This window comes from Vombatus ursinus, unplaced genomic scaffold (genome assembly GCF_900497805.2).
Source record: "Vombatus ursinus unplaced genomic scaffold, bare-nosed wombat genome assembly UNPS02007344.1, whole genome shotgun sequence".
Classification (NCBI taxonomy): Eukaryota; Metazoa; Chordata; class Mammalia; order Diprotodontia; family Vombatidae; genus Vombatus; species Vombatus ursinus.
The window spans coordinates 6,364,906-6,389,577 of NW_020947122.1; the positions used below are offsets into that span (position 1 = coordinate 6,364,906).

A 24,672-nucleotide genomic window follows, 5' to 3' on the forward strand; every position below is an offset into this window, starting at 1 on the left:
TCAAAGGTTATGAAATGCTATAAAAGTCAAGAAGGATAAGGACTAAGAAAACTATCACATTTAGTAATCAAGAGAATGTTAGTAATCTTGAAGAAAGCAGAAGTTGAGTGATAAAGTCTGTTAGCTATTTGTAATCAGTAAAATCCATAAAAATGAAATCACAAACCCTTAAAGTAATTACTATATGAATGTCTGTGGCAGAAGAAACATCTTACCAAGTTATTGGACACAGGAAATGCATATTTCATTAGATTCTCAAATATGGATCTTCTAGTTCGTCCTTCTGGTTTATGAGCAAACCGTAAATTCCGAATATCCTACAAAATATTTAGGAACTAAATCAATCAATCAAAGCTTTACAACCAAAACTGAAGCCTAGTGCCCTACATGATAGATATCAAAATCACATGCTTCTTTTTCTTTTTCCCATCATGCCTTCCCCATGAGAATGGCTCCTTCATGAGTCTCTTCCAATTAATTCTTTTAACTTCTCTTGTCCATTATATCCTCCCTGGCACTCATCTTCACTCTATCTTCTTTTCAGTAGCATCTTCCTGATGGACTAGGGGAAATTGCTGCTGTTCATGGGTCTCTATCTCATCAATTCCATGCACAGCTTTATCCAAGTCCATAACCATCTAGTGTTAAAAATAGAAAGTTTTTCAGTTGTGGGTGGCAATGCTATTTTTGGGACAAAGGAGATCATGGATAAAGTCAGGCTGGACCTAAAGTTTGAAATCACCTCATATTACTGTACTCAAGAAAGCATTTTTTTCTCAAGTCAAAGCTCATGCCTTGATTCATGGTCAAGTCTTAAACACGCTTCCAGATAATTAATAACTAACCACAATTTCAACACCAGATTATCCAAAGTTGTATCATTTTATACAAGTATGCTAATATACAAGGTTTGATGGACTTGGGGATGGGGGGTGGGACTGGATCTATGACGTCATCAGTATAGGGAGCTCTCAGTAAAGAATCCCCTCCACCAACAAACTGACACTTGCTCTGTAACTTAAAATAAGATAGCTAACATTTATACAGTGCTTTATATATATTAACTTATTTGATCTTCAGAACAACCCTATGAGGTAGGTGTTATTATCCCTATTTTACAAATGAGCACAAATCAGCTGAAAGAGGTTAAGTGACTAGCCTAGGCCACAATCTGTTAAGTGTTCCAGGTAGATTTTGACTTCAATTCTTCCTGACTAGAAGTCCAGTGTTCTAATTACTATAATGCTACTTCTCTGCAATGATTAATTATATAAAGAAGATTCAAAATATAATAAAGTGTATATGCAGCATATTAAAAATACAACTTGATTGTATCATAAATTAGATCTAAAATGGCAATGCATGCTAAATACAAAAACTATTAAACATAAAAGTGACAACTTTGTCTTCTGAGAATTTAAAGAACTCTTCAGGAATTAGAGCAAAAAAGACCCCTTTAAAAAGTTGTCCAAGGGGGGAGGGCAGCTAGGTGGCGCAGTGGATAGAGCACCGGCCCTGAAGTCAGGAGGACCTGAGTTCAAATCTGGCCTCAGACCAAACATTTGACACTTACTAGCTGTGTGACCCTGGGCAAGTCACTTAACCCCAACTGCCTAAGCAAAAAAAAAAAAGTTGTCCAAGGAAGCTTCAACAAGTATTTATTAAGTGACCAACTATGTGTAAGACCCTGAGCTAAGTAATGACAAAAATGGAAGTCTATGTTCTCAAAGGATTTGCATTTATATACTGGGGGATGCAACATGTACACAGACAAGCAAAAACATAATTGAAGAGGGAAAGATCATTAACAATCCAGGGAAATTAGAAAAGGATTTGTGAGGAGATAGCACCTGAGCCGGTGGCATGGTGGACAAAGAACTGGACCTGAAGTCTCAGACATTTATTAGCTGTGTGACCTTGGGCAATTCATTTAACTCCTGTCTGCCCCAGTTTCCTCAGCTGTAAAATGGAAATAATGACAACACCTACCTTCCAGGGTTGTTGAGAGGATCAAATGAGATAATATTTGTAAAGTGTTTAGTATTGACAAATAGTAGGCACTTAATAAATGCTTATTCCCTCCCTCCCTAAGCACAAAAGAAAGGAGGTCTGAGAGGTGATGTGGGGATGGGGATGGGGGATTTAGACCAAATAAAGACTACTAAGGAACCTAAAAATTCTACTTGATAACTAACAAAATAAAAGAGCACTTCACTGGAAAGCCATAAAAAACTATCAGATTCACAGGAACTTTTTAAAGGGGACTTCAAAACACTTCTAAAAAAAATTACTAAGGTAGGCATCAGAAAGAATACTAACCATAAGCCTCCTTCATATACATTGACGGAGTACCCCTCCAAATAAATACATAAAAGATGTGAGACTAGAGGGACGAGATTCAGACAATTTCATATGAGTGGAACAATGAAAGGCAAAAAATACAGATTAATAAATGGCTTAAATATGACAAATGAATCTAAATCTTAGCATATTTTAGAAGTACCACTGCGTATTAGCATAGCTACAACTGAGTGAAAGAATTATATCCTACTTTTCTACCACTCTTTATGAGACAAAAAGGGTGAAGAATGAGAACTTTTTCATTTTTGCCAATATATCTAATTAAAGATTTCTAAATTTCAGTAGAAAAAAACCACTAAATCTGGTTTTTGACACGCAAAAAAGTGAATAATTAAAATGTAAATATCAAAATGAGAACTGTTTCTTTTCCTGCTGCTGCTGCTTTTTTTGCATATTTTGTTTTTACCAAATTATGGTTATGGATATAGTTCCTCAAAAATTATCATGTACACTATAGATACTTAATAAATATTAAAAATTAATTAAGCTTATATGCAGTTATGCTCCTATCTACTACTTACCAAATTTTATCAGCACTAATCCTAAAATTAATTATTATTATATAGCTTTATTTCTAAAATGAACTTCATTGTTTTCTGGGGGAAAAAATTAATATTCCTTTTAAGAAAAAATTTCAAATCAAAATGAAGAAGGAAACTTGCCTTGCACATAGTTTCCAGTCCATAAGAATTTTCACCTCGACTAGAAGCACCACCAATTTTTTCTACTCTACTGATCACACCAAGTGAAGCATCTAAAACAAATGGAGGATCCTGGGGGTTAAGGAGAAAAAGTGTTATTCACTAAAACTAAGAAGGAAAAAATTTATATTCATTGCATAGCAAAATAATCTTAATTAGAAACATCAAGAACATTATCAGGGTCTTATTATGTAAGCCTTACCCTTTCCATGCTTTTGAAATATAAGCGGTAATTTGTAACAGTCAAAGTTCCTCGTACAGCCCCAGTGAATGGGCATATATAAGTAACATCTTTGGCTGAAAATGAAAAGAGTTCACAGGTTATGATCACATAGAATTTTTAAAAAATTCATTCTCAAGGGCAGCTAGATGGTGCAGTGGATAGAGCTCTGGCCTTGGAGTCAGGAGGATCTGAGCTCAAATCCGACCTCAGACACTTGACACTAGCTGTGTGACCCTGGACAAGTCACTTAACCCCGACTGCTCACAAAAAAAAAAATCATTCTCAGTGGTTCATGAATATAACTTATTGGGAGTCTGTTTGTTGTTCTTAAAGCCCAAAGGTCTTTCACTCAGAATATTTCTTAGCAGCCAAATGATCTTAAGAGTCCACATGGCCCAGCCTTCCACTCATGCAATCTCTTCCACAACACCTTTGACAAGTGGTTATATAATCTGTGCTACATCACTGCTTAATGAGGTAAATCACTCTATTGTTAGAATATTATTTTTATATTGAATTAGAATCTTATTTCCATTCATTGATCCTACCTGCTAAACTAAACAAGTAGCACCCTTCCTTTTGGATATGGCAGCCCTTCAAATACCTGAAGATAGCTATTATGTTTCCTCCCAGTCTTCTACCCTCAGCTTTGCCTTTTGCTTGATACAAAACACTGGTCAAGTCACAAATCACTCTGAGCCCCTATTTCCTCTTAGGTAAAATGAAAAAGGTTCCCAGAGTTGTGAGTATTAAATAAGATAAGTCTATGAAAGTTCTCTGAAAACACTATGTGAATGCAAAGTTTTATTTAATATTTATAATTATTAATAATATTGATAATAATTAATATTAATATATTGGTGATAATATTAATAAAGTCATACTCTGATGCCTAATCTTGGCATGCAGGTTACCTTAGGTTCTCAAAAAGCTATGGCAACAGAACCCGAGCTCCAATAGTTTTTACCAAGCCGGTAATGTCTGGCAAGGTTTGTGCATCTCTCAAGGACAACCCTGACTAAACATCAAAAGCCTTTTCACCAGAAGGCTGCCCAGATAAATTTTCAGGCCATGGTTTTAAAGGTAATCCAATTTGGGTCAGTGAAAGGGAATCCTATCTTTCAAAGGATCAAAATTCCATTAGCTATTTTGGCTTTACTCCCTCACACTGCTGGTTTACATTGAATTTAGAGTTCACATTTTTACTTCTGTTTTCTCCACCAAGTAGAATGATCATTGGGCTAAGAAGGATAGAACAAAAATGGCTAACAGGGAAGACTCCAGAGGAGTAAGAAAATGAGTATCTAGCCTCAGGGAGTTCAAGTTACTTAGTTTATACTTTAAGAGAATGAAAGAATTCACAGGCATGATTCTCGAACAAATTGTCAGTAATTTTTAAGGAATCACGTCTTTGGGCAAAGACGAAGAAAAAAAGCAAGAAAATACAGTCTCTTTTATATGAACTGCTATGAAGATTTTGTTTATTGCTTATAGATCTGATCCTCTTAGTTTAACCCATAATTCCAGCTTTTTGACATCTTTTAGATCCCAATTCTATCATGTGCAAATTTGATACACACAGCAGTTACATACTAGAAGGTCTTCTAAGGCAATCCATACTTCCTACACTACTTCTTTTCTTTTCAATTTTCTTTTATTCCTGTTACTACATACTTATTCACTAGACTTTCTTCTCAGATCCACATACAATTTGGCATTTTAATAAATGCTTTTAAAAAATGATAATGAATATATCACATATGGTTCTGCTTCAGAAAACCTCATTTCCCCCCAATATAGATACTTTATTTCACCAAAGCTATTTTAAAGAATTACCCAGAATAGATGTAACAAGTAAAAGTATTGGGGCAGCTAAGTGGCACAATGGATAGAGCACTGGCCCTGGAGTCAGGAGGACCTGAGTTCAAATTCGGCCTCAGACACATAATACTCACTAGTTGTGTGACTGGGCAAATCACTTAACCCCAATTGCCTCACCCAAAAAAAAAAAAGAAAGAAACAAGTAAAAGTATTGGGTTAGAATGGTGGTTTAGATCTCATTTTCTAGTCAGACATGTAAAGTGAATGCTCTTTAATAAAGGACGGAAGGAAAACACTGAATTAAAGCCATTAGTTAAAAAATAGAGAATGTTTTCTTCTAATAAATTAACTAATGCAATTTTCTGAGGAAAGAAAACAAAGGAAGGGTATAAATGAGAAAGGAGTACTAAAAGATAGTGACAATCCAATGCTTTTACAGTATCTAAGCATCCCAACATTTAGTACCTTAGTTCAAACTCAGAACCCACCATTTTGGTCAGGATTTCATCAATGACCCTTCAGATCTCAATCATGTCTGAAATTCTGGCTACTTTCAAAGAAAGCAAAGCAAACTAGAGGGGGAAAAAAGCATAACCCAGCTCACATATGTTCTAATAGTCTTAACATGAAAAATATGGATAAACCTAAATATGGGCTCACTGGACATATAAATAAGTTGAAAATATTGCAGTTAGTTCATTACGGTATTTCTGTGACAATGAAGTCATTCTCTGTGTTCTGAGGATATAAATGAGATAATATATGTAAAGTTCTTTGCAAAACTTAAAGCATTATATGTTCACCAATCAAAAAGAAACAGTAAAATTATATAAAAGCTATCTTTACATACCCATGTCTTTAATATTTTCTCCTGGAAGCAAAGGTGGTTCTTCCATTTCTGCTAATTTGTTAGTCTCCCTTAGGACCTGGATCAAAAAAGGGGGGAGACAAGAAATGTTGATGCTTAGAATATTTAAAAGTTTGACAGAATTTTCCTGTGAATCCCTAAGGACCAGAAGTTTTTTGTTTATTTGTTCTCCTTTCCCTCCTTTCCTTTTGGAGTTCCTTTACAGCTAGTTCTATTTCCCACTCTAAGACTGGATTATTTAAGATCTCTATTTGGTCTTCTGCTATTTGGGGTATTCTGATTTTTGAAGATATTCCTCTTTCTTTTGTGTTCTCAGTTTTAACATATAACCATAAATGTGTTTATATACATACACATTTATGTATGTGTATATATACGTGTGTGTATATATGTGTTTATATACACACACACGTGCACACACACACACTGATAATTAATTCTTTTTATTTCTCCTGGTTTTGTTGTGATTTCACCTAGTTCATCTGCTGTTCTGCTGATTTGATTTTCTGCTTTCTTCTTTTTAATCAAATTAGCTAAAAATTTTCAATTTTCTATCTTTTGAAAGAACTAACTTTTAGTTTTATCATTTCCATAGCTTTTTTGGTTTCCACTTTATGTATTTCTCCTCTGATTTTTAATATTTCTTTTGTTTGCTTATTTTATGTTTTTACTTGTTGGCTTTCCAATTTTTAAAAATGCATATTCATTTAATCCTCTTGTTCAGTTTTGTTAATGTATACTTGCAGGGATATAATTTTCCCCTGAGGTTAAATATATCAGAAATTCTGATATATTGCTTCATCATTATCATTTTCTTTCACATAATTATTGTCTCTATGATATTTAATTTGACCCATTCATTATTTAGGATTTCTTTGTTAAGTTTCCATTTAGGCCTCTGTCTTTTATTTGTGATTCCTGAACTGATTACTATTTTTATTGCATTATAATCTGCAAAGTATGCATTATTGCTCTTTTTATACCAGTTTGCAATATCTCTGTACCCCAGTACATGGTCAGTTTTTGCAAAAGTTCCATGTGGTGCTGCGAAATACATATATTCTTCAGCAATCTCATTTAAAAGATGCCATAAGCCTTTTCACTCTAGTTTCTCTAGCATTTTGTTGAGTTCAATGTTTTCCCTTTTGTTTATATTTCTGTTAGACTTACACAAAATTAAAAGAAGGTACTGAGGACAGAATGCCAAAAAAGAAATAATCCCTGCCCTCAAGGAATTTACCTTCTATTGTGAAGAAACAATTTGAACACAGATAATTAAATATAAAGCATGTACAAAGTATCTGCAAAGTAACTGAGGGAGGAAGAGCCTAACAGACAGGAAAATCAGTAATGGTCCCATATGATAGAACTTAAAATGAGTCTTAGAAGGAAGCGAAGCATGCTAAAGGTGAAGGTGAGGATAGAATGTTCCTGGTATGAAGGGAGGAGGGGTACAGCCTGTACAACAAAGGAGGGAGATGAAATGTCATATACTGTAAATGTCATTGTCACATAAGATGTAAATATCATGTACGTAAATGTGCCTATTTGGCTGGATTACAGAGTGCACGAAGCACAGTAATGAGTAATACGCCTAAAAAAGTTGTCAGATTATGAAGAGCTTTAAGTGTCAAAAAGGATGTTACATTTAAGCCTAAAGAAGACTGGGAGCCACTGGTACTTCCTTAACAGAGTAGAAACCTGGTCAGACCTGGGCATAAAGAAAAGCAAATTTGGAATCTTTGTGGAGGATGAATTACAGAGGAGAAGGTCTAGAAGCAAAGAGACCAATTAGGAGGTTACTACAACAGTCCACGCCAAGAGAGGAGGGTCTAAAGCTGAGAGATGTTAAACATATTTTATGACAAATTAAGAATCCAAAAAGATCTCAACAATGGCTTGAATCTAAGAAAATAAAATTTAACAAGGTTAAATGTAAACTTATACTTAGATTCAAAAATCAATAGTGAAAATAGTTAAGTAACAACTAAATAATCAAGAAATATGGGAGGCACTATGGTGTACTAGACTTGAGTCAGAAAGATCAGTCAATTTATTGAAATTTATTAAGTACCTACTAAGTTCCAGACACTATTCTAAATTCTGGGGACATAGAAAGAGGCAAAAGACAGACCCTGCCCTCAGGGAGTTTATAATCTAACAGGGGAGACAATGTACAAACAAATATATACAGGGAAAATTATACACAAGATAAACAGGAAATAATTAATAGAAGAAAAGCACTAGAATTAAAAGGGGTTGGGAAAGGATTCCTGTAGAAGGTAAGATTGTAGTTGGGACCTAAAGAAAGCTAGGGAAGTTGCAGATGGAGCTGAGGAAGGAGAGTATTCTAGGCATGCGGCATCTAGACATACACATCCAGAGGCAAGAAATGAGGTATCCTGTTTATGGAACAGCAAGGAGGTCAGTTGGCTGGTTGTTGTCCTTCTAAAGAGAAACAGTTCCTATTTATTTAAATTTACTCTGAGCCAGGAGATTCATGGTCCTCTTCGAGAACGAAGGACAAACCACACAACCTGTTGTCCTTCATACTCGAAGAAGACCAAAATGAAATCACAATGCCAAGGTCAAGGTCCAATGTGTCAAAGCTATGGCCGATCAGACCAATATGAGCTCAAAAAGCTCTACCACAGATCGGGCACAAATAGCCCATATGAACATCTGAAGTGCAGATAACCTCTAAGTTTGTGAATTCTCATGTTTCTTTTGAGCTACTGCAATTCTGCTTTGCTCATAGAGCACGGCACCTTCTTTGATGTGGGCACACCATGCTGAGCAGCCTTGTGCCAATGTCTCCCATGTCTCATGATCGATTCCAAAGTTCTTCAGAGAGACCTTGAGAATGTCCTTGCATCACTTCTTCGGACCTCTGTGTGAGTGATTGCCTTGTGTGAGCTCTCCATAAATAGTCTTTTAGGCAAACATATGTTTGGCATTTGAACAACTTAGCCTGCCTATCAAAGTTGCACTCTCTGCAGCAGAGTTTGAGTGCTTGGTAGTTCAGCTCAAGAAAGGACCTCAGTGTCCGGAACTTTATCATGCCAAGTGATCTTCAGAATCTTCCTAAGACAATTCAAATAAAATCGATTCAGTTTCCTGGCATGGCATTGGTATACTGTTCAGTTTTCACAGGCATACGACAATGAGGTCAGCACAACAGCTCTGTAGACCTTCAGTTTGGTAGGCAACCTAATAGCTTTTCTCTCCCACACTTTCCTTCAGAGCCTCCTAAATACTGAGCTAGCTCTGGCAATGCATGCATCAACCTCATTATCTATGTGTACATCCCTGGAAAGTATACTGCCAAGGTAAGTGAGTTTGTCCACAGCATTCAAAATTTCTCCACTTGCTATAAGTGATGGTTCCACATATGGATGGTGTGTACTGGCTGATGGAGAACCTGTTTTCTTGGTGTTCACTGTCAAGCCAAAATTAGCACAAGCAGCAGAGAACAGATACATATTCTGTTGCATCTTAGCCTCAGAGGCTGCACTGAGTGCACAATCATCCACAAACAAAATGTAATGCACCAATTCCACTTTATAGTCTTGGCTTGTAGCCTTTTCAAGTTAAATAATTTGCTGTCAGTGTAGTAGCTGACCTTGATTCTGTTTTTGTCCCCAGTCAAGACATCCAACAACATTGCTGAAAACATCATGCTAAAAAGCATAGGAGCAAACACACTGTCCTCCACTGGTGACTAGGAAAGTGCAATAGCATTGTTCATTATCCAGAACTCATGCAGGCATGCCATCATGGAACTAGTATACTATACTAATGAACTTCTCCAGGCAACCAAATTTTGCCACGATCTTCCATAAACCCTCATAACTGACCATATCAAAGGCCTTGGCCAGACTGACAAATGTTGCGTACAGACCTCTGTTTTGCTCCTGCTATTTCTTCTGAAGTTGTTGATTAGCAAACACCATATCAACCATTCCTTGTGCCTTCCTGAAACCATATTGGCTCTCAGGTTGATGACCATCTTCCAGGTGAAGGATCAGCCAATTAAGGAGGGCTCTGGCAAGAATCTTGCCAGCAATGATTAAGAGAGAGACCCCACTGTGATTGTCACAGGACAACCTGTTTCCTTTTTCTTTATAGGGAGGGACAATGGAGACATCCTTGAACTGCTAGGGGAAAAACTCCTCTTGCCATATGACTCAGAAGATTTCAGTCAGGTTTTACATGAGCAGTGGACCCCCTGCCTTGTAAATCTCCGCTGAACAGAATCAGCACCAGATGCTTTGCCACAGGAGAGGAGCCTCATGGCATTAAAAACCTCTTCCTCAGTTGGAAGTTCAGCTGGGAAGGGACTGACTTCCACCTGAGGTACGTGGCCAATGGCTTCAGCATTGGTTGATGACAGTCTGTTGAGAACATTATGGATGTGTTTAGCCCACCTCTCCAGAATCACGTCCTTATCACTAATCAATGTGGCTCCATCAGTGCTGAATAGTTGAGATGCACCATAGGTTTTGGCTTGGACCCATAAATAGTCTTCAGGGCACCATTAAAGTGCTTTGGATCATTATTATGAGCATAAAAGTGAATTTCATCTGCCTTCTTACTGAGCCAAGAATCCTGCATCACCCTAAGCTTTGCTTGCGCTGTACTTTTTATAGAGTTAAACAATGTCTTTTTAGAAACAGACAAACTGTCCTACTGGTAAACCCTATGGAGTTCTCATTTTTCGTTTAGCAGCTTCTGAATTTCCCCAGCATTTTTATCAAACTAATCAATGTTTGTGAGAGTTCTGGTCCAGATGAGCAAATGCAGTGCTGTACACCAAATCTTTGAAAGCTACCCACTCGTTTTCTGCTCCACTGTTGCCAACTGTGTGTTGGTTCAACTTTTCCTCCAAGCTAGCAAAACAACTGTTTCAGCTCAGAGAAGAGCTCTAATTTGTTGATATTAACTCTTCTGGTAGTCATCTTGCCTTGGGGCTGCTACTTTTGTTGAATGTGAATGTTGAGCTTGGAGAGGGTAAGTCTATGATCACTCTAGCATGCTGCACCACACATCACCTTTGTCATTCTCATATCCCATCTGTCTCTTTTCCTTACAATGACACAGTCTACTAAATGCTAATGTTTGCTGCGAACAAAGGTTCCCAAATTTATTTGGCCTACTGCCCCCTTTAAAAAAAAATTACTCAGGACCCCCTTGGAAATCTATTTCCTTTAACCCTTTAATGGTTTTGTTTAAATTGATGTCATTTCAAAATATAAGACTTTTTTTTTTTAAATGACACATCTTAAATTTAAAAATTTATTGTAAATTTGTGGGTTTTTTCCTGTATTGAAATTTTGATGATGCAATATACATCATATGACCACATGGTATCATATTATAAACAAGTCATGTATTATATGCACATATTCCTGCCAATGCATGCTGGACTTCCTGACAATGTGTGACATGCTCGCCTGCCAACACTTACTTATTAAGACCTGTCAGCAGATTTGACCACTGATCAGTTATAACTTGCATTTTGTGTGTTTATTTGGAAAATAATATCACTACAACTTTAACCCTGTTACACAATAAATGAAACCTGTACAAACAGTTTTTCAAAATTTTCTTATCTTCTCTTCTTTCCTTAAACTTCTACTGCCCCCTTGTTTTTATTCAATGCCTCTCAATTGCACCTAAGGCTACCACCGCCCCCCCCATCGGTCCAGTGCCCCCAGGGGGCGATATCACCCACTTTACAAACCTCTGGCTGCTGCGAAGGTGCATCCATTAAGGTTTTTTGCATTTAGGTAAATAGAAGATAGTGTTGTTGATGAGAAGGTCATGAGAAGCACAAGTCTTCAGCAGTAAGCAACCACTGCTGTTGCTGTTTATGACTCCATTCCTCCCAAGGACTCCCTGCCATGTCTGATAGTCTGTGCCTACTCTGGCAATAAAGTTACCCAGAATAAAAAGAATGCCCTCTTTTGGTGCATTGATGATGAGGGTCTCCAGGTTTTTATAAAAAATTTTCTTTGACCTCATCAGGGTTCATCACAGCGGCAGTATACACATTGATAATACCGGTGTGGCACTTTCCTGCAAGTGGCAATTGTGTGGCCATGAGCCTGCCGTTCACTCCTTTTGGGAGCCATACAAGCTTATTGACCAAATTAGTTTCGTTTATGAAACCTACACCAGCTTCATGGTGCTCCCCATCTCTGTAGTCACTCCAGAAAAACATGTATCCAGCTCTGACTTCAGTAAGTTGGCCTTCATTTGCCAGCCTTGTTTCACTCAGGGCTGCTATCTGGATGTGATACCTGCTGAGTTCTCTTGCAACTAGAGCTGTTTGTCTTTCAGGTCTACTGGATTTCATGTTGTCCATAAGCATGAACAAATTCCACATACCAAAGGTGAGTGGAATTCTACATTTTTTGTGTTTTGACCAGAAAGTAGTATCCCCGCCTATCGCAATATGCAGGCCAGTGTTATGTCTGGGAAAGCAGACAATTTTAGAACATCTTTTCTAGCCCCTTCCTCATGCTAGAAGGTGAGTGGTGCAGTCCTTTAAAAAAGGCTGCTCAAACACCCAGAGGACTGCAAACACCCACTGCTGCTTCAGTCCAGTAAGAAGACAACTCCATGGCCTGGGCCACCTGTGAATGAGCTTCTGACTACAGCTCCCAGTGTAACTGCACCTGCTGCTTTGTCACTTGCCCACTGCCACAGGACTCTGAGGTAGGTCAAAACAGTAAAATGCTATGGGTATAAATTCGATTTAAGTGATTTAGATTTAATAATTTAATAATTAATAAGGATTTAAGTGAGACAGAGTTGCACAAAGTCATCAACCTCACTCTCTCTGCTAGTCATCAAAGTCCAGCAGCAAGACAAAAGTCATGACAACTGACAATGACTTGGGGTGTACTGGACGACCTTGGTGTCTTCAATGTCTAACCAAGCTACAAGCACTCCTTGCCTGCTTCAGTCATCTTCATGGTGGTGAGAACAAACTGTTCTCATACACCCATTCCACCAGAAAAGTCTTTACATGCTTGGGGTAGCCACCCCCCTAACTCACTGATGGACTGGGAGGATGGTGTTGCCCTCTATAGTAGGAGTGAAGGTAGGAGGGGGAAAGTTGAAGGGAAAAGATGTTAAGTCCTATTTTGGATATACTGAGTTTAAGATGTCTATTGGACATCTAGTTTGAGATGTCTGAAAGGCAACTAGAGATGCAAGAAGAGAGGTTGGGGTAGGATAGGTAGCTTTGAATATTATCAACATACAAATGGTAACTAAATCTATGGGAGCTGATGAGATCACCAAGTGAAGTAGTGTGGAGGGAAAAGAGAAGACAGCCCAGCATACAACCCTGAGGAATACCTATAGTGAGAAGATGTGATCTGGAAAAGGATCCAGCAAAAGCGACAGAAAAAGAGCAACCAGATAGTTAGGAAGAGAACCAGGAGAGAGTGGTGTCCTGAAAACCTACAGAGAAATCTCAAAGACAAGAGAGAGAGGTCAACATTGTCAAAGGCTACAGAGAGGTCAAAGAGAATGAGAACTGAGAAAAAGCTATTGGATATTGAAATTAAAAAAGAACTCACTAGTAACTCTGGAGAAAGCAATTGCAATAAAAGGATATGGATTTAAATCCCACATCATACACTCCTCATACCTCAGTGTCTTATGGATAGAGTGCTGGACCTGGAGTCAGGAAGAAATGAGTTTGAATATATCCTCAGACACTAGTTGCGTGACCCTGGGCCAGTCACTTAACTTCCATCTGCCTCAGTTTCCTCATTTATAAAATAGAGATAATAACAGCATCTCCCTCCCAGGGTTTTTGTGAGGATCAAAGGTAATGTTAACGGTAAAGTGCTTTGCAAATCTTAAAATACTGAGTAGAGTACTGCAATAAGCTGGAGTTGATGGTTTTGTAAATAAAGGATGTTCTAGAGGTAGAGATACCAACTGGGAAACCATTGCAATAGTTTAAGTAGGTTTGTCATAAGAACCCTATATTAAGGATATGACAGTAAGAATGAAAAAGAAAAATGGATATAAGCACTATTATCAATGAAAAAATAACAGGATTTGGCCCTGATTAGATATCAGGATTAGTATCATGTAATGGATAGATTACTAGAACTGCAATCAGGAAGAAGTGAATTTGAATAGTGCCTGGCATTTATTAGTTCCATGACCATAGATGGGCAAGTCATTAAACTCTCTGATCCTCTGTTTTTTCATCATTAAAGTAGGGATATTTATACCTGTATTATCTACTTCAACTGGTTTTTGTGAAACTCAATTAAGATAATGTATGTAAAGTGCTCTGCAAGTCTTAAAGTGCTATATAAATTCCAATAATTATTATTATTACCAAATATGAGAAAAAGGCAAAGAAAAGGGAAGAATCAAAGATGATCTGCATGATGAAGAAAATGATGATTCCTTTCAAAGAAATAGCAAAATCAGGAGAGGGAGAATAAGACAAGTATATTAATAATGATGATACAAAGCCAAATTTTCATTATTATATTATTTAGCTATAATTTATGCCAGAAAAGATAACATTCAAGACCATTTGACCATGAAACTGAATTCTATCACACTATGTTTCTAAGATGCTAAACTATGAACCTTAAATTAGGTCCAGTAACGATAATTCTAATGGATAGCTTACTCTTATAAATGCCTTTTAAGAAATATTTTCATTTATACCAAGTTTTTTTCCTTTTATACATCTTCTTCTCTCACACCTGAGAGACACATTTCCATGTGAATTAGCCCAGTATGGTAACAATCATCAATACAATATGACCTAACTATAAAGGAGTTATTTTTATAACTTTTACAAATATTCCTAGGAGGGCTTTATGAGCAGAGTTCAAAAATCCATGAATACTTTTTTTTCAGCAGTAGCTATTGAAAAACTAGCAAAAGAACTACAATATTGTTCATTCTAATGTAAATATAGCTTGAAATGAATGACATCTGTATTTTAGAATCAGAGAAGTGCTAGAAAGTTTCAGTAGAAAAGTTTAATGTTTTATCTATGAAAGACACAGCAAGGAATGTGAGAGTCTGAGACAGAAGGAACATAGAAAACGTTCCTTTCATAATTCTTGCTTGGCATACTGAAAAACCATGGCAACTACATACATTGAAACATTATCGAGACCAAATCTATTCATACCAGGAATAGATCATTCAACATTTAGAAACAACACAAATGTTTTTTAAATATAATTTTTATAAAAAACAAAAATCTTAATAATAGAAACAGAAAAGGCCTTTGGCAATACCATAATCATTTGTTTAAGGGGAAAAAAAGCCTAAAATGCATGGGAATGGAGGATTCCTCTTTAACATTATCAAAAGTTTATATCTAAAACCAAAAGTTATCATTATTTGCAATGGAGAAACACTAGAAACTTCCCCAGTAGTTTAAGTTCATTAGTAAAGCAAGGAGGCCTCCTTCTCACTATTATTTGACATAAGTCTAGAAATACCTAGCTACAGCAAAAAATTCTGGTTACAGAGATCTATTGGCCTCCAAGTCACAGACCCTCCTTCCTCAAGTCAACATCTAGCTCAGTCTTGTTCTCCTTTCCAATACCTGCCCATGTAATTAGAGACTTTAACAGACACATGGATGTCCCTTCAAAAAGTCTAGTTTCTTGGTTCAAATTGATCAACTCTCTTAACTTATATCTAAAGCCACACAAAATGATGGTCATATTACCCTTCATCTCATTATTCAAATAAGCATTCTACTTCTGCTATCTAAATTCTTAAATTCCCCAGTCTAATCACAACCTTTTGTCTTTCCATCTCTCTCTCCTGCCTCAATCCTAAAAATATTTAATTCTTCATTCTCACTATGACCTCCCTCCTTGATCTGGCATCACTTTTCAACTTTTGTGATCTCAGCTCTATAGTTATACACTCTCCTCTATCCTTGAGCATCTTGCCCCTTTGTTCTACTATTTTCCTAGGTACTTGAACTGGAAAAAAAAAAATTTAAGGTATTTCCTGACCTAAATTAGACACTTACATTCTAATGGGAATATACAACATATTAATAGATAAGTAAATACAGGTTATATTCAAATATGGAGAAAGGTAAGGGGAAGAGGATAGAAAGGAATCGGGAAAGAATTCTTGAAGGAGGTAGCACTCGAGCTAAGCCCTGAAAGGACCTAGACGTTCCAAGAGCTAAAGAAGAGAAGGAAAAGTGACAAGGGAAAGCTTTCCAGGCATGTAGAAAAGTCTTTGCAAAGTCATGGAGCCAAGAAATGGAATGTCATATAAGAAGGAACAAAGGAATTGTAAGGACAGTTTGGCTGGACTAGACTGTGTAAAACTGTAAGTGACCAGCTTAGAAATACAGCCTGGAGCCATATGATGAAGGGCAAATCAAAAACCTTTAGGTTCAGTCACCTAACCTTTCTAGGTCCGAGTTTCCTCATTTGTAAAAATGAAAGCGCTGAAACAGATGATATCTTAAGACTCTTTTGGGGAAGCTAGGCGACATAGTGAATAGAGTACTGGCCCTAGAGTCAGGAGGACCTGAGTTCAAATACGGCCTCAGACACTTGATACTTACTAGCTGTGTGACCCTGGGCAAGTCACTTAATCTCAACTATCTAGCCAAAACAAAAATAAGACTCTTCCAAGTCTTGATCCTATGTTCAATAGTTTACCATGGGTCCCTATTACCTAACAAATCAAGTCCTAACACATCAACCTTTCAAAGTACTCTAAAATTTTGCCCCATTCTACCTACCCAATCCCAATACACAACATTCACTTTAGGAGAAATGTCTACTCATTGTTCTTTGTGCCCACTTGTGCTAAGGCTTTTCCTCTCAAGGATGTATGATATAACAGAAATAGTACTGGACTATTGACCTTAAAATACATTTACAAGATTAAGTCAAGAGACCTGAGTTCTAGTCCCAACTCTGTCACTTTACTGCTGTGTAACTTTAGGCAAGTCCTTCAACTTCCCTTGGCTTCCTTTTCCTTCTCTGTAAAATGAAGGGACTGGAATAAGTGATCTTTAGGATCCCTTCCAGGCCTAAAATTCTATGACTTTATGATAACTGGAATGCCTTCCTTCCTCTCTTCTGTCAGAGCAAGAGAAAAAGCAATGCAACTGAGACATGCAGAGAGAAAGGAGCTGAGGTTGTTAAACAGTGAAATTCCCTAGCCAGCGTATTTAATCAGTCAGCATATTTAAGCTACAGGGCTAGTCATATGGAGCTGAGAGGAACAGACTGTATGATAGGGTCAGGGTCCAAAAATATCTGTAAGGGTTTGAACAATGAAATCAATACAATACGCTAAAATTTAACTGGGCTTTAAGTAAAGTCTTACACTTGGGTTGAAAAAAATTTACTGGACTAGTTTGAGATGGGAAAAATATAAGCAGACTACAGTTTGTGTGAAAAAGATCTGAAGGTTTAATTGACTGTAACTCAATACGACTCATGCATGAAAAAAGGCCAATACTATCTAATAAGCTGTTTTAAAATGGACGCAGTCCATAATGAAGGAGGTAATAGTCCTGTTCTAATGTGTCCTGATCAGAACACAACTGGAGCTCTGTGATGAATTTGGGATATCGTATTTTAGGAAGGATACTGACAAACTAGAGACCGTTCAAAACAGGACAACTAAATTAGTGAGGATTCTCAAAACCATGTTATATGAGCATTAGTTGAAGGAACTAGGAGTGTTTAACCTGAAACAGACTTGGAAGGACATGATAAGAGTGGTTTTTAAGTATTTGAAGTATTACAGGTAGAAAAACGAGGACACTTTTTCTGCTTGGCCCCAGAAGGCAGAACTATGAAAAATGGGAAAAAACCAGAGAGGCAGATGTCCATTCAATATAAGGAAACACTTGCTAACACTAAGAGCTCTCTCAGAGTAGATGGGCGGCCTTGGTAAATAGTGTGTTTCTCCTCACCAGAGGTCTTCTAAAAAAGGCTAGAAGAGGGAGGTTATAACTACATATCCAAATAGCTGCCATGTATGTTGATTCAATATTCACATCTCTTGCATCTGCCCCCTTCTCTCCACATATGATACCTCTACCATAAAGCCTCTTGGTCTACCTATCTCCAGCTGCTTCCCTTTCCAATCCATCCCCTAAAAACTGCCAAAATAATCTTCCTAAACCAGAAGTCTGACCACGTCATTATTTGCTCAAAAATCTTCAGTGCCTCCTTATTCTAAGATAAAATGCAAATTCCCTAACCTGACATCTAAAACCATCCACAATCTGAATCCAACCAACCTTTCTAGTGTTATTTTATATGATTCCCCTTTACCACTCTACATTCCAGCCAAATTCAACTACTTGCTGTTCCCTGGCTTGACATACAATCTCCTGAATCTGGGAATTCATGTAGGCTTCTCTCACCTAGCCCTTTCCCATAACTACTATTTCCCCATACCCTCCCCCAACTAACACAGAATCACAAAGCCACAGAGTGAGAAGGAAATTCAGAGGCCAAATAATCCAACCTGATCCTGCCCAAGAATCTTTCAACAACACCCCTAATAAATGATCATACAGATTTTACTTGAAGATCACTAGTGAGGAAAAATCTCTACAGTGCGGTTGGGGGTTACAAAAGGGAAGAGTACAACTCATTTTTGTTTTGCATCACTAACTGATAGGAAACTTTCCCTTATATCAAACCTAAAAGTACCTTTCTACTGGAACAAAGGAGGCATTTAATAAATGTTCATGCATTGATTGATTCTCTGTTCCTATCAGGCGCAAGTATTCTCTCCCTCATTAAATTTTCACAGGATTTTCACAGGACACTTTGTCTGGATTTCTCCTTTGCTCCCTCACCCCCTAAATTTTATTATGCCTAGTTTTGTACATCAGTATCACTCCTCTTCACCCTGCCCCAATACATAAGTAGACCTTAAACCCCTTAGAAGAATCCATATAATTTTTATCTTTGTATCCCCAACACCTAGAACAGAGCCACAGCACCTTTCAAATAGTAGATGATTAAGTCAGTCAACAAACATATGTTAAGTATTTACTATTTTCTAGGCACTATCCTAAGAGCTGGAGATACAAACAAGGATAAAATCATGGTTTCTACCTACAAGGAGCTCACATTCTAATAGGAGAGAGAACATGCAAATGGGTATGTATGTACAAGATTGAGACAGTATAGATTGAAGTAATTATCTTAGGGAAGGCCTGAAAGGCCAATCTATCAAAGGTGGGATTTGAGATGAATCTTGAAAGAAACTAGGGAATTCAGAAGGTTGAGGGAGAGCATTCCTGGCACAGGGGAAGAGCAAAAAGGTGAAGAGTCAGAAGACAGTTTTGTGTACAAAGAACAGCAAATACACTAGTGTAGTAAGAGCCCAGAGTCTAAGTGCAAGAAAGTAGGAAGGGGGCAGGTTGGAAATAGCTTTAAAAGCCAAACAGAGCATTTTATATTTGATTCTGGGGTAATAAGGAGCCAGAAGTCTCACCAGCACTACCTTGACCACCATTTCTCCTCAGTTCCTGATGGAGATAAACCAGGATCCTGAGCCCAAGAGAGCCTGTGAGCAGGAGCGAGGAGGAAAGTTGACGTAATCAGGAAAATCACTTTGGCAGCTGAATGGAAGATGGACTGGGAAGAAACTTGAGGCATGAGACCAATTAAAAGTCTACTATAATAATCCAGCCCTTAAGTAATAAAGGTCTGTACTAGAGTGGTGGCTATGTAAGTGGAGATAAAGGTAACTAATTGGAGATGTTATGAAGGTAGAAATGACAGCCTTTGACAACAGATTAGATATATGGGATGAGTGACAATGACAAATCCTGTTTAAAATCTGAGTGACTGGGAGGGTGATAGTACCTTCCACTGCAATACAAAAGTTGGGAAGAGGGAAGGGTTGGATAAGAGAAAATAATGAGCTCAGCTTTGAAAACATTAGAATGTGAGCTCTTTTAAGGGCTGGGACTCTGTTTTTGCCTTTCTTTATATCTCCAGCAGTTAGCACAGTTGTCTCCTATTGACTAACAATGAATTTAAGATGTCTATGGGACAGCCAACTTAAAATATCCAAAAGATAGTTGATAATTGATGATACCTGTATATATAGATCTCGGAATCATCTGTTTAGAGATAATAATTGAATCCATGAGGCCTGATGAGATCACCAGGAGAAGGAACAAAGAAAAGAAGCATTTTTAAGCATTTCCTATATACCAGCACTGTACTAAGCACTCTGGATATGAATACAAGAAATGAAATGAATAACTAATGATGTTATAAAAAAAAATTACTTTTCTACTAATGAGAAGTGCTATATTAAATGATGACTGTACCTAAAGTTCAAATGCATATATTGCTTTGATTTTAACAATGTTTATACATTAAAAATTTTTTTTTGTAAAGAAAGACTCTCTTCAAATATGACCTTCTTTTCTTCTGCCGCTGGCACATCTACTATACAACTGCAGAAACTCTATTGAATGACTAACTGGTTTTGCCAACCAGTTCATTTGAAAATCCACCATAAAGAAGAATAGTTCCTTTAATATTCTTGACTTTTTGATCTTCCAAATGAATTTTGTTATTATTTATTCTAATTCAGTAAAAAACAAAAAATTGGTAATTTAATTGGGAAGGCATTGAATATATAAATTAGCTTAGGTAAAATGTCATTTTTATTATATTGGCCCTGCCTACCCATGAACAATGAACATTTCTCCAATTACTTAAATCTGATTTTGTTTGTATAAAAAGTTTTTTATAATTTTGTTCATATAGTTCCTGGGTTTGTTTTGTCAGGTGTACTCACAAATATTTTATACTGTATAGAGTTATTTTAAATGAGGTGTCTCTTATTATCTCTTTTTGTAGGGATCTGTCATATATAGGAATGATGATGATTTATGTGGATTTATTTTATATCTACTACATTACAGAAATGCTTGTTTTATTTCATAAATTAAAAATAAAATAAAATAAAAAAGAATAGTAACATAAGTGAAGACTAAATTTAAATCAGAAAACAGCCTTAATGCTGCAATGAGATTTATCTTCTACAATATAAGGTTTATCTCTGTAGAGTATTTGTTTGGTCTGTAGTTGATCACATGATTACACAGCTGATGAGGTAGGATTACAGGGTAACAGGAGGGAATAATGGAAATACTCTGGTGCAGTGTACAGAAAACAAACAACAATGTATGCATGCTTCTGAGCATCTCTCAAGAACTGGTTTGCACCAGACGTCAAATCCTTGTGGCAGTTTGGAAACAATTTGATGACAAGTTGAGAAACTCTAAGAACATGTGATTAATAAGAAGCAGTCAGATTTTGAATAACACCATGAACAACAAAATCATTGTATGCATAATTATGAGCTTTAAAGTGCTGCAGAAACTAACCTATAATGCTTTAAACATGTCCATACTTGCTGCCATAGTAGAAAAATATCTTTGTAACAATTATTTACTGCTCAAAGCATTAAGGAATTTTCAATGCAAACTCCTTGGGCCATCATAGCAAATTATGAAAGGATTCAGGAACCACTAAAGTGGAACCACTGCCTTAAGTTGAAGTCATAGTCAGCAGGTAAAAGAAGTTTCGTGGGCTTTTAAAATCAAATTAACTTGAAGAGGGGTGTATGGGTGTTCAAAGAGGACTAACACCTCTGATATGAGGGCCTGCCAAGTCCTTTTCAGAACTGTTCATCTACCTTTAGTGTCCACCTTCACCCAACTCACACCTGTGGTTCCAAAAAATTGAAGCATGCACAGCAGCCACACCCTAGTAAAAACCATCTCAGTAGACAGGCTAAACCAGGTTGAAGGCAACCAACAGGCCTCAAACTCATTAGTGAGTTAGGGGGATATCTACCCTAAACAAATGAAAACGTTCCCCATGGAATAAGCAGATGAAAGCAATTTGTTCCAACAGCCATGAAAGTGGCTGAAGCAGGTGCTGTAGAGTGCTTAAACATCAAAGACATCAAAGTAATCCACAGCATCCCAGAGTATCACCAGTCATCCTGACTTTTGTCTTGCCACTGGACTTGATGCCCTGGAAGAGTGAGGCTGACAACTTTGTGAAACTCCGCCTCACTTAAATTCACACACAAGTCAAGACATCACCCTGTGATGTCATTGGTCCTCTCCGAAAACAAAGGTCAAACAACAAAAGTTTAAAGTCCAGGAGCCACTGATCAACCTTGGTTGGGATCTGACTCTGCAGGTATTCAAGTGAAATAGAAGAGCAAGCTCATCAAAGATTAAAGATCAAAATTTGTTAATCAAATGAACAGAGTTAGATTGGGCTATGGACAATGACAATAATTAAGACAAAAAGGAAAGTATTTGTACTTAGATTTTCTTTTAAAAACTTAGAAGAATGATCTACTTTACTGGTTAAGATTGCTTATTAAAGTTCATTTGTTTTCATAGAGTTTGTAAATTTATAAATATGTAATAGAATTTGAATGAGAACCCCATATAAATCTCAAGGAAAACATACACTTTGTAATTCAGAACACATGTAAGTAATAGGTACCTTACCAACTGCTACCCAGTAGCTGTTTTTCCTTATTAGAGGAAACACATAAACTAGAAATACCAAAAATCTCTAAGTACTAAAACTACGAAGCTAAATTTACAGTGCAGCCCCAATACTTTGATTCACAAAAGCAAAGCCAACAAATAAAACTTTAAGAAAGGCAAAATAGCCCTAGATAAAATGAATTACAAGGACTTCCTTCAGAGTCCTAAAGATTAATTATCCTTTTAATTTGGCAAAAGAGCTTAAATAAGTCAACTCAGTAAAAGTAAACTGCCTCTATTTGTGTGCTGGAAGTACCAATCTCTCTCTTAGTAAGAACTAAGGAATTTTTTAAATGCTGAGCAGAAAAAAGTATACAATATGCTACTGAAATAAAAACACTGTGATACATAATCTTTCAGGCTTACTATAAAACTAACAAAAATACAACCTCCAAAGCGCACTCAATCCTTTTAGGGACTCATATTTCATTAGCAATATAGTATTCTGTAACAATAGCTGAGTGAGGGAAAGAGTTGACAAAAGCTTAAGAAAGGAGAGTTGCTCTGGCTTCCACCTTCAAAAAGGACACATATGTTCCAGCCTCTCTTCAGAGACAGAGTGGGAGTGGAAGTCACTGAGAAGAAGCTGACATGCAAAGGAGCTGGTATTTCAAGTATATCCCTATTTTCACCTTGCCACACCTAGGATTTCAGAGAATTTCCCCCTGGGTTAGTGTAGATGAGGGACTTTTTCCTTCTCAGATGAGCTGCCTTACTTCCAGTAGGAGACTTCATTTTCTCTGTATATTGTCTGGCATATAATCTACATAACTTCTAATTTTACATCTATAAAATTTCTAATCTATATAAGTTCTTTAAATTCTGTTTGCTTTGGATATATGGGCTTATTCACTATTCACTATTTGTGATTTTTGTGTAATTATCATTTGTTGGGAAGGAATATATATATATATATATAACCTAGGGCACTCCTTCCTGGATAAGGGATAGCAATCAAGAAAGCATCATAAATGTAAAAATCACTTCTCCTAAATTATTCTGGTTCAGTAAGGAAAAGCAGAGTGGATCAACCTCATAGCCCCAATCTTACACCACTCCAGGCAGGAATCAAAGTCTACCTTGAAGAGCAATAGGCAAGATTACAAATATATCTAAACACACCTTCCTACAAAATGAATTTGGATAAACCCATGTAATTATATACATAACTTACATGGGCAATACAGATATAAACTTAGACACAGACACAGACATAGACATAGACAGAAATACCTTACTATTCTAAGAGTTTTCAGGAAAGGTAAAGATATGAAATTAGGAAAAATTACTTCATAATTTTCAAATAGTAGAATGAACTAAAGCACTTTCTTTAAATAACAGTATAGCATGATAGAAAAGTAAGATGAGCTGTGAACTAGTCCAACCATTCTGGAAAGTAATTTGGAACTATGCCCAAAAGGCTACTAAACTGTGCATACCCTTTCACTCAGCAATAATGCTACGAAGGCTATACCCCCAAAGAGATCAAAGAAAGAGGAAAAGAATCCATATGGACAAAAATATTTATAGCAGCTTTTTTGTGGCATCAAAGAATTGGAAACTGAGGGGATGCCCATCAACTGGAGAATGGCTGAACAAGTTATAGCATATGAATATGATGGAATACTACTGTGCTATAAGAAATGATGGTGATGATTTCAGAAAATCCTCAGAAGACTTATATGAACTGATGCAGAGTGAAGTGAACAGAACCAAGAGAATAATCTATACAGTAACAGCAATATTGTAAAGATAATCAACTTATAAAGACTTAGTAACTGATAAACACCAATGATCCACTGCAATTCCAATGGACTCACAATGAAACATGCTATCCACCTCTATAAGGCAAACAGATAGATAGAGTATAGATTGAAGTATATTTTTTCTTTATCTCTCTCATTCTTGCATATTTTGGAGAAAACAACGCAAATGTAAAAATTTGTTCTGCAAGACTATACATATTTATAATAGGTTCTGTTTTCCTTGACTTCTCACTGGGCTGGGGGAGAGGGTAGCAAAGGTGAGAATTTGGAACTGAAAAAAAATGTTAAAGTCTATGTGTGCTAAAAAAAAAAAAAAAAAA

The 24,672-nt window shown here is 36.8% G+C and overlaps 1 protein-coding gene across 2 annotated transcripts in view; it reads right to left on the reverse strand.

Moving 5' to 3' along the window:
- MTMR2 (myotubularin related protein 2) overlaps positions 1 to 24,672 on the reverse strand; it is a 104,545-nt gene that overhangs the window by 34,896 nt on the left and 44,977 nt on the right. For both annotated transcript variants that reach the window (XM_027849388.1, XM_027849389.1), the window contains exons 3-6: positions 5,957 to 6,032; positions 3,265 to 3,359; positions 3,024 to 3,134; positions 216 to 317 (exon numbers count right to left, since the gene is read on the reverse strand). In XM_027849388.1, coding sequence (XP_027705189.1) covers positions 216 to 317; positions 3,024 to 3,134; positions 3,265 to 3,359; positions 5,957 to 6,032 — 384 coding nt within the window. The remainder of the gene's footprint in view (positions 1 to 215; positions 318 to 3,023; positions 3,135 to 3,264; positions 3,360 to 5,956; positions 6,033 to 24,672) is intronic.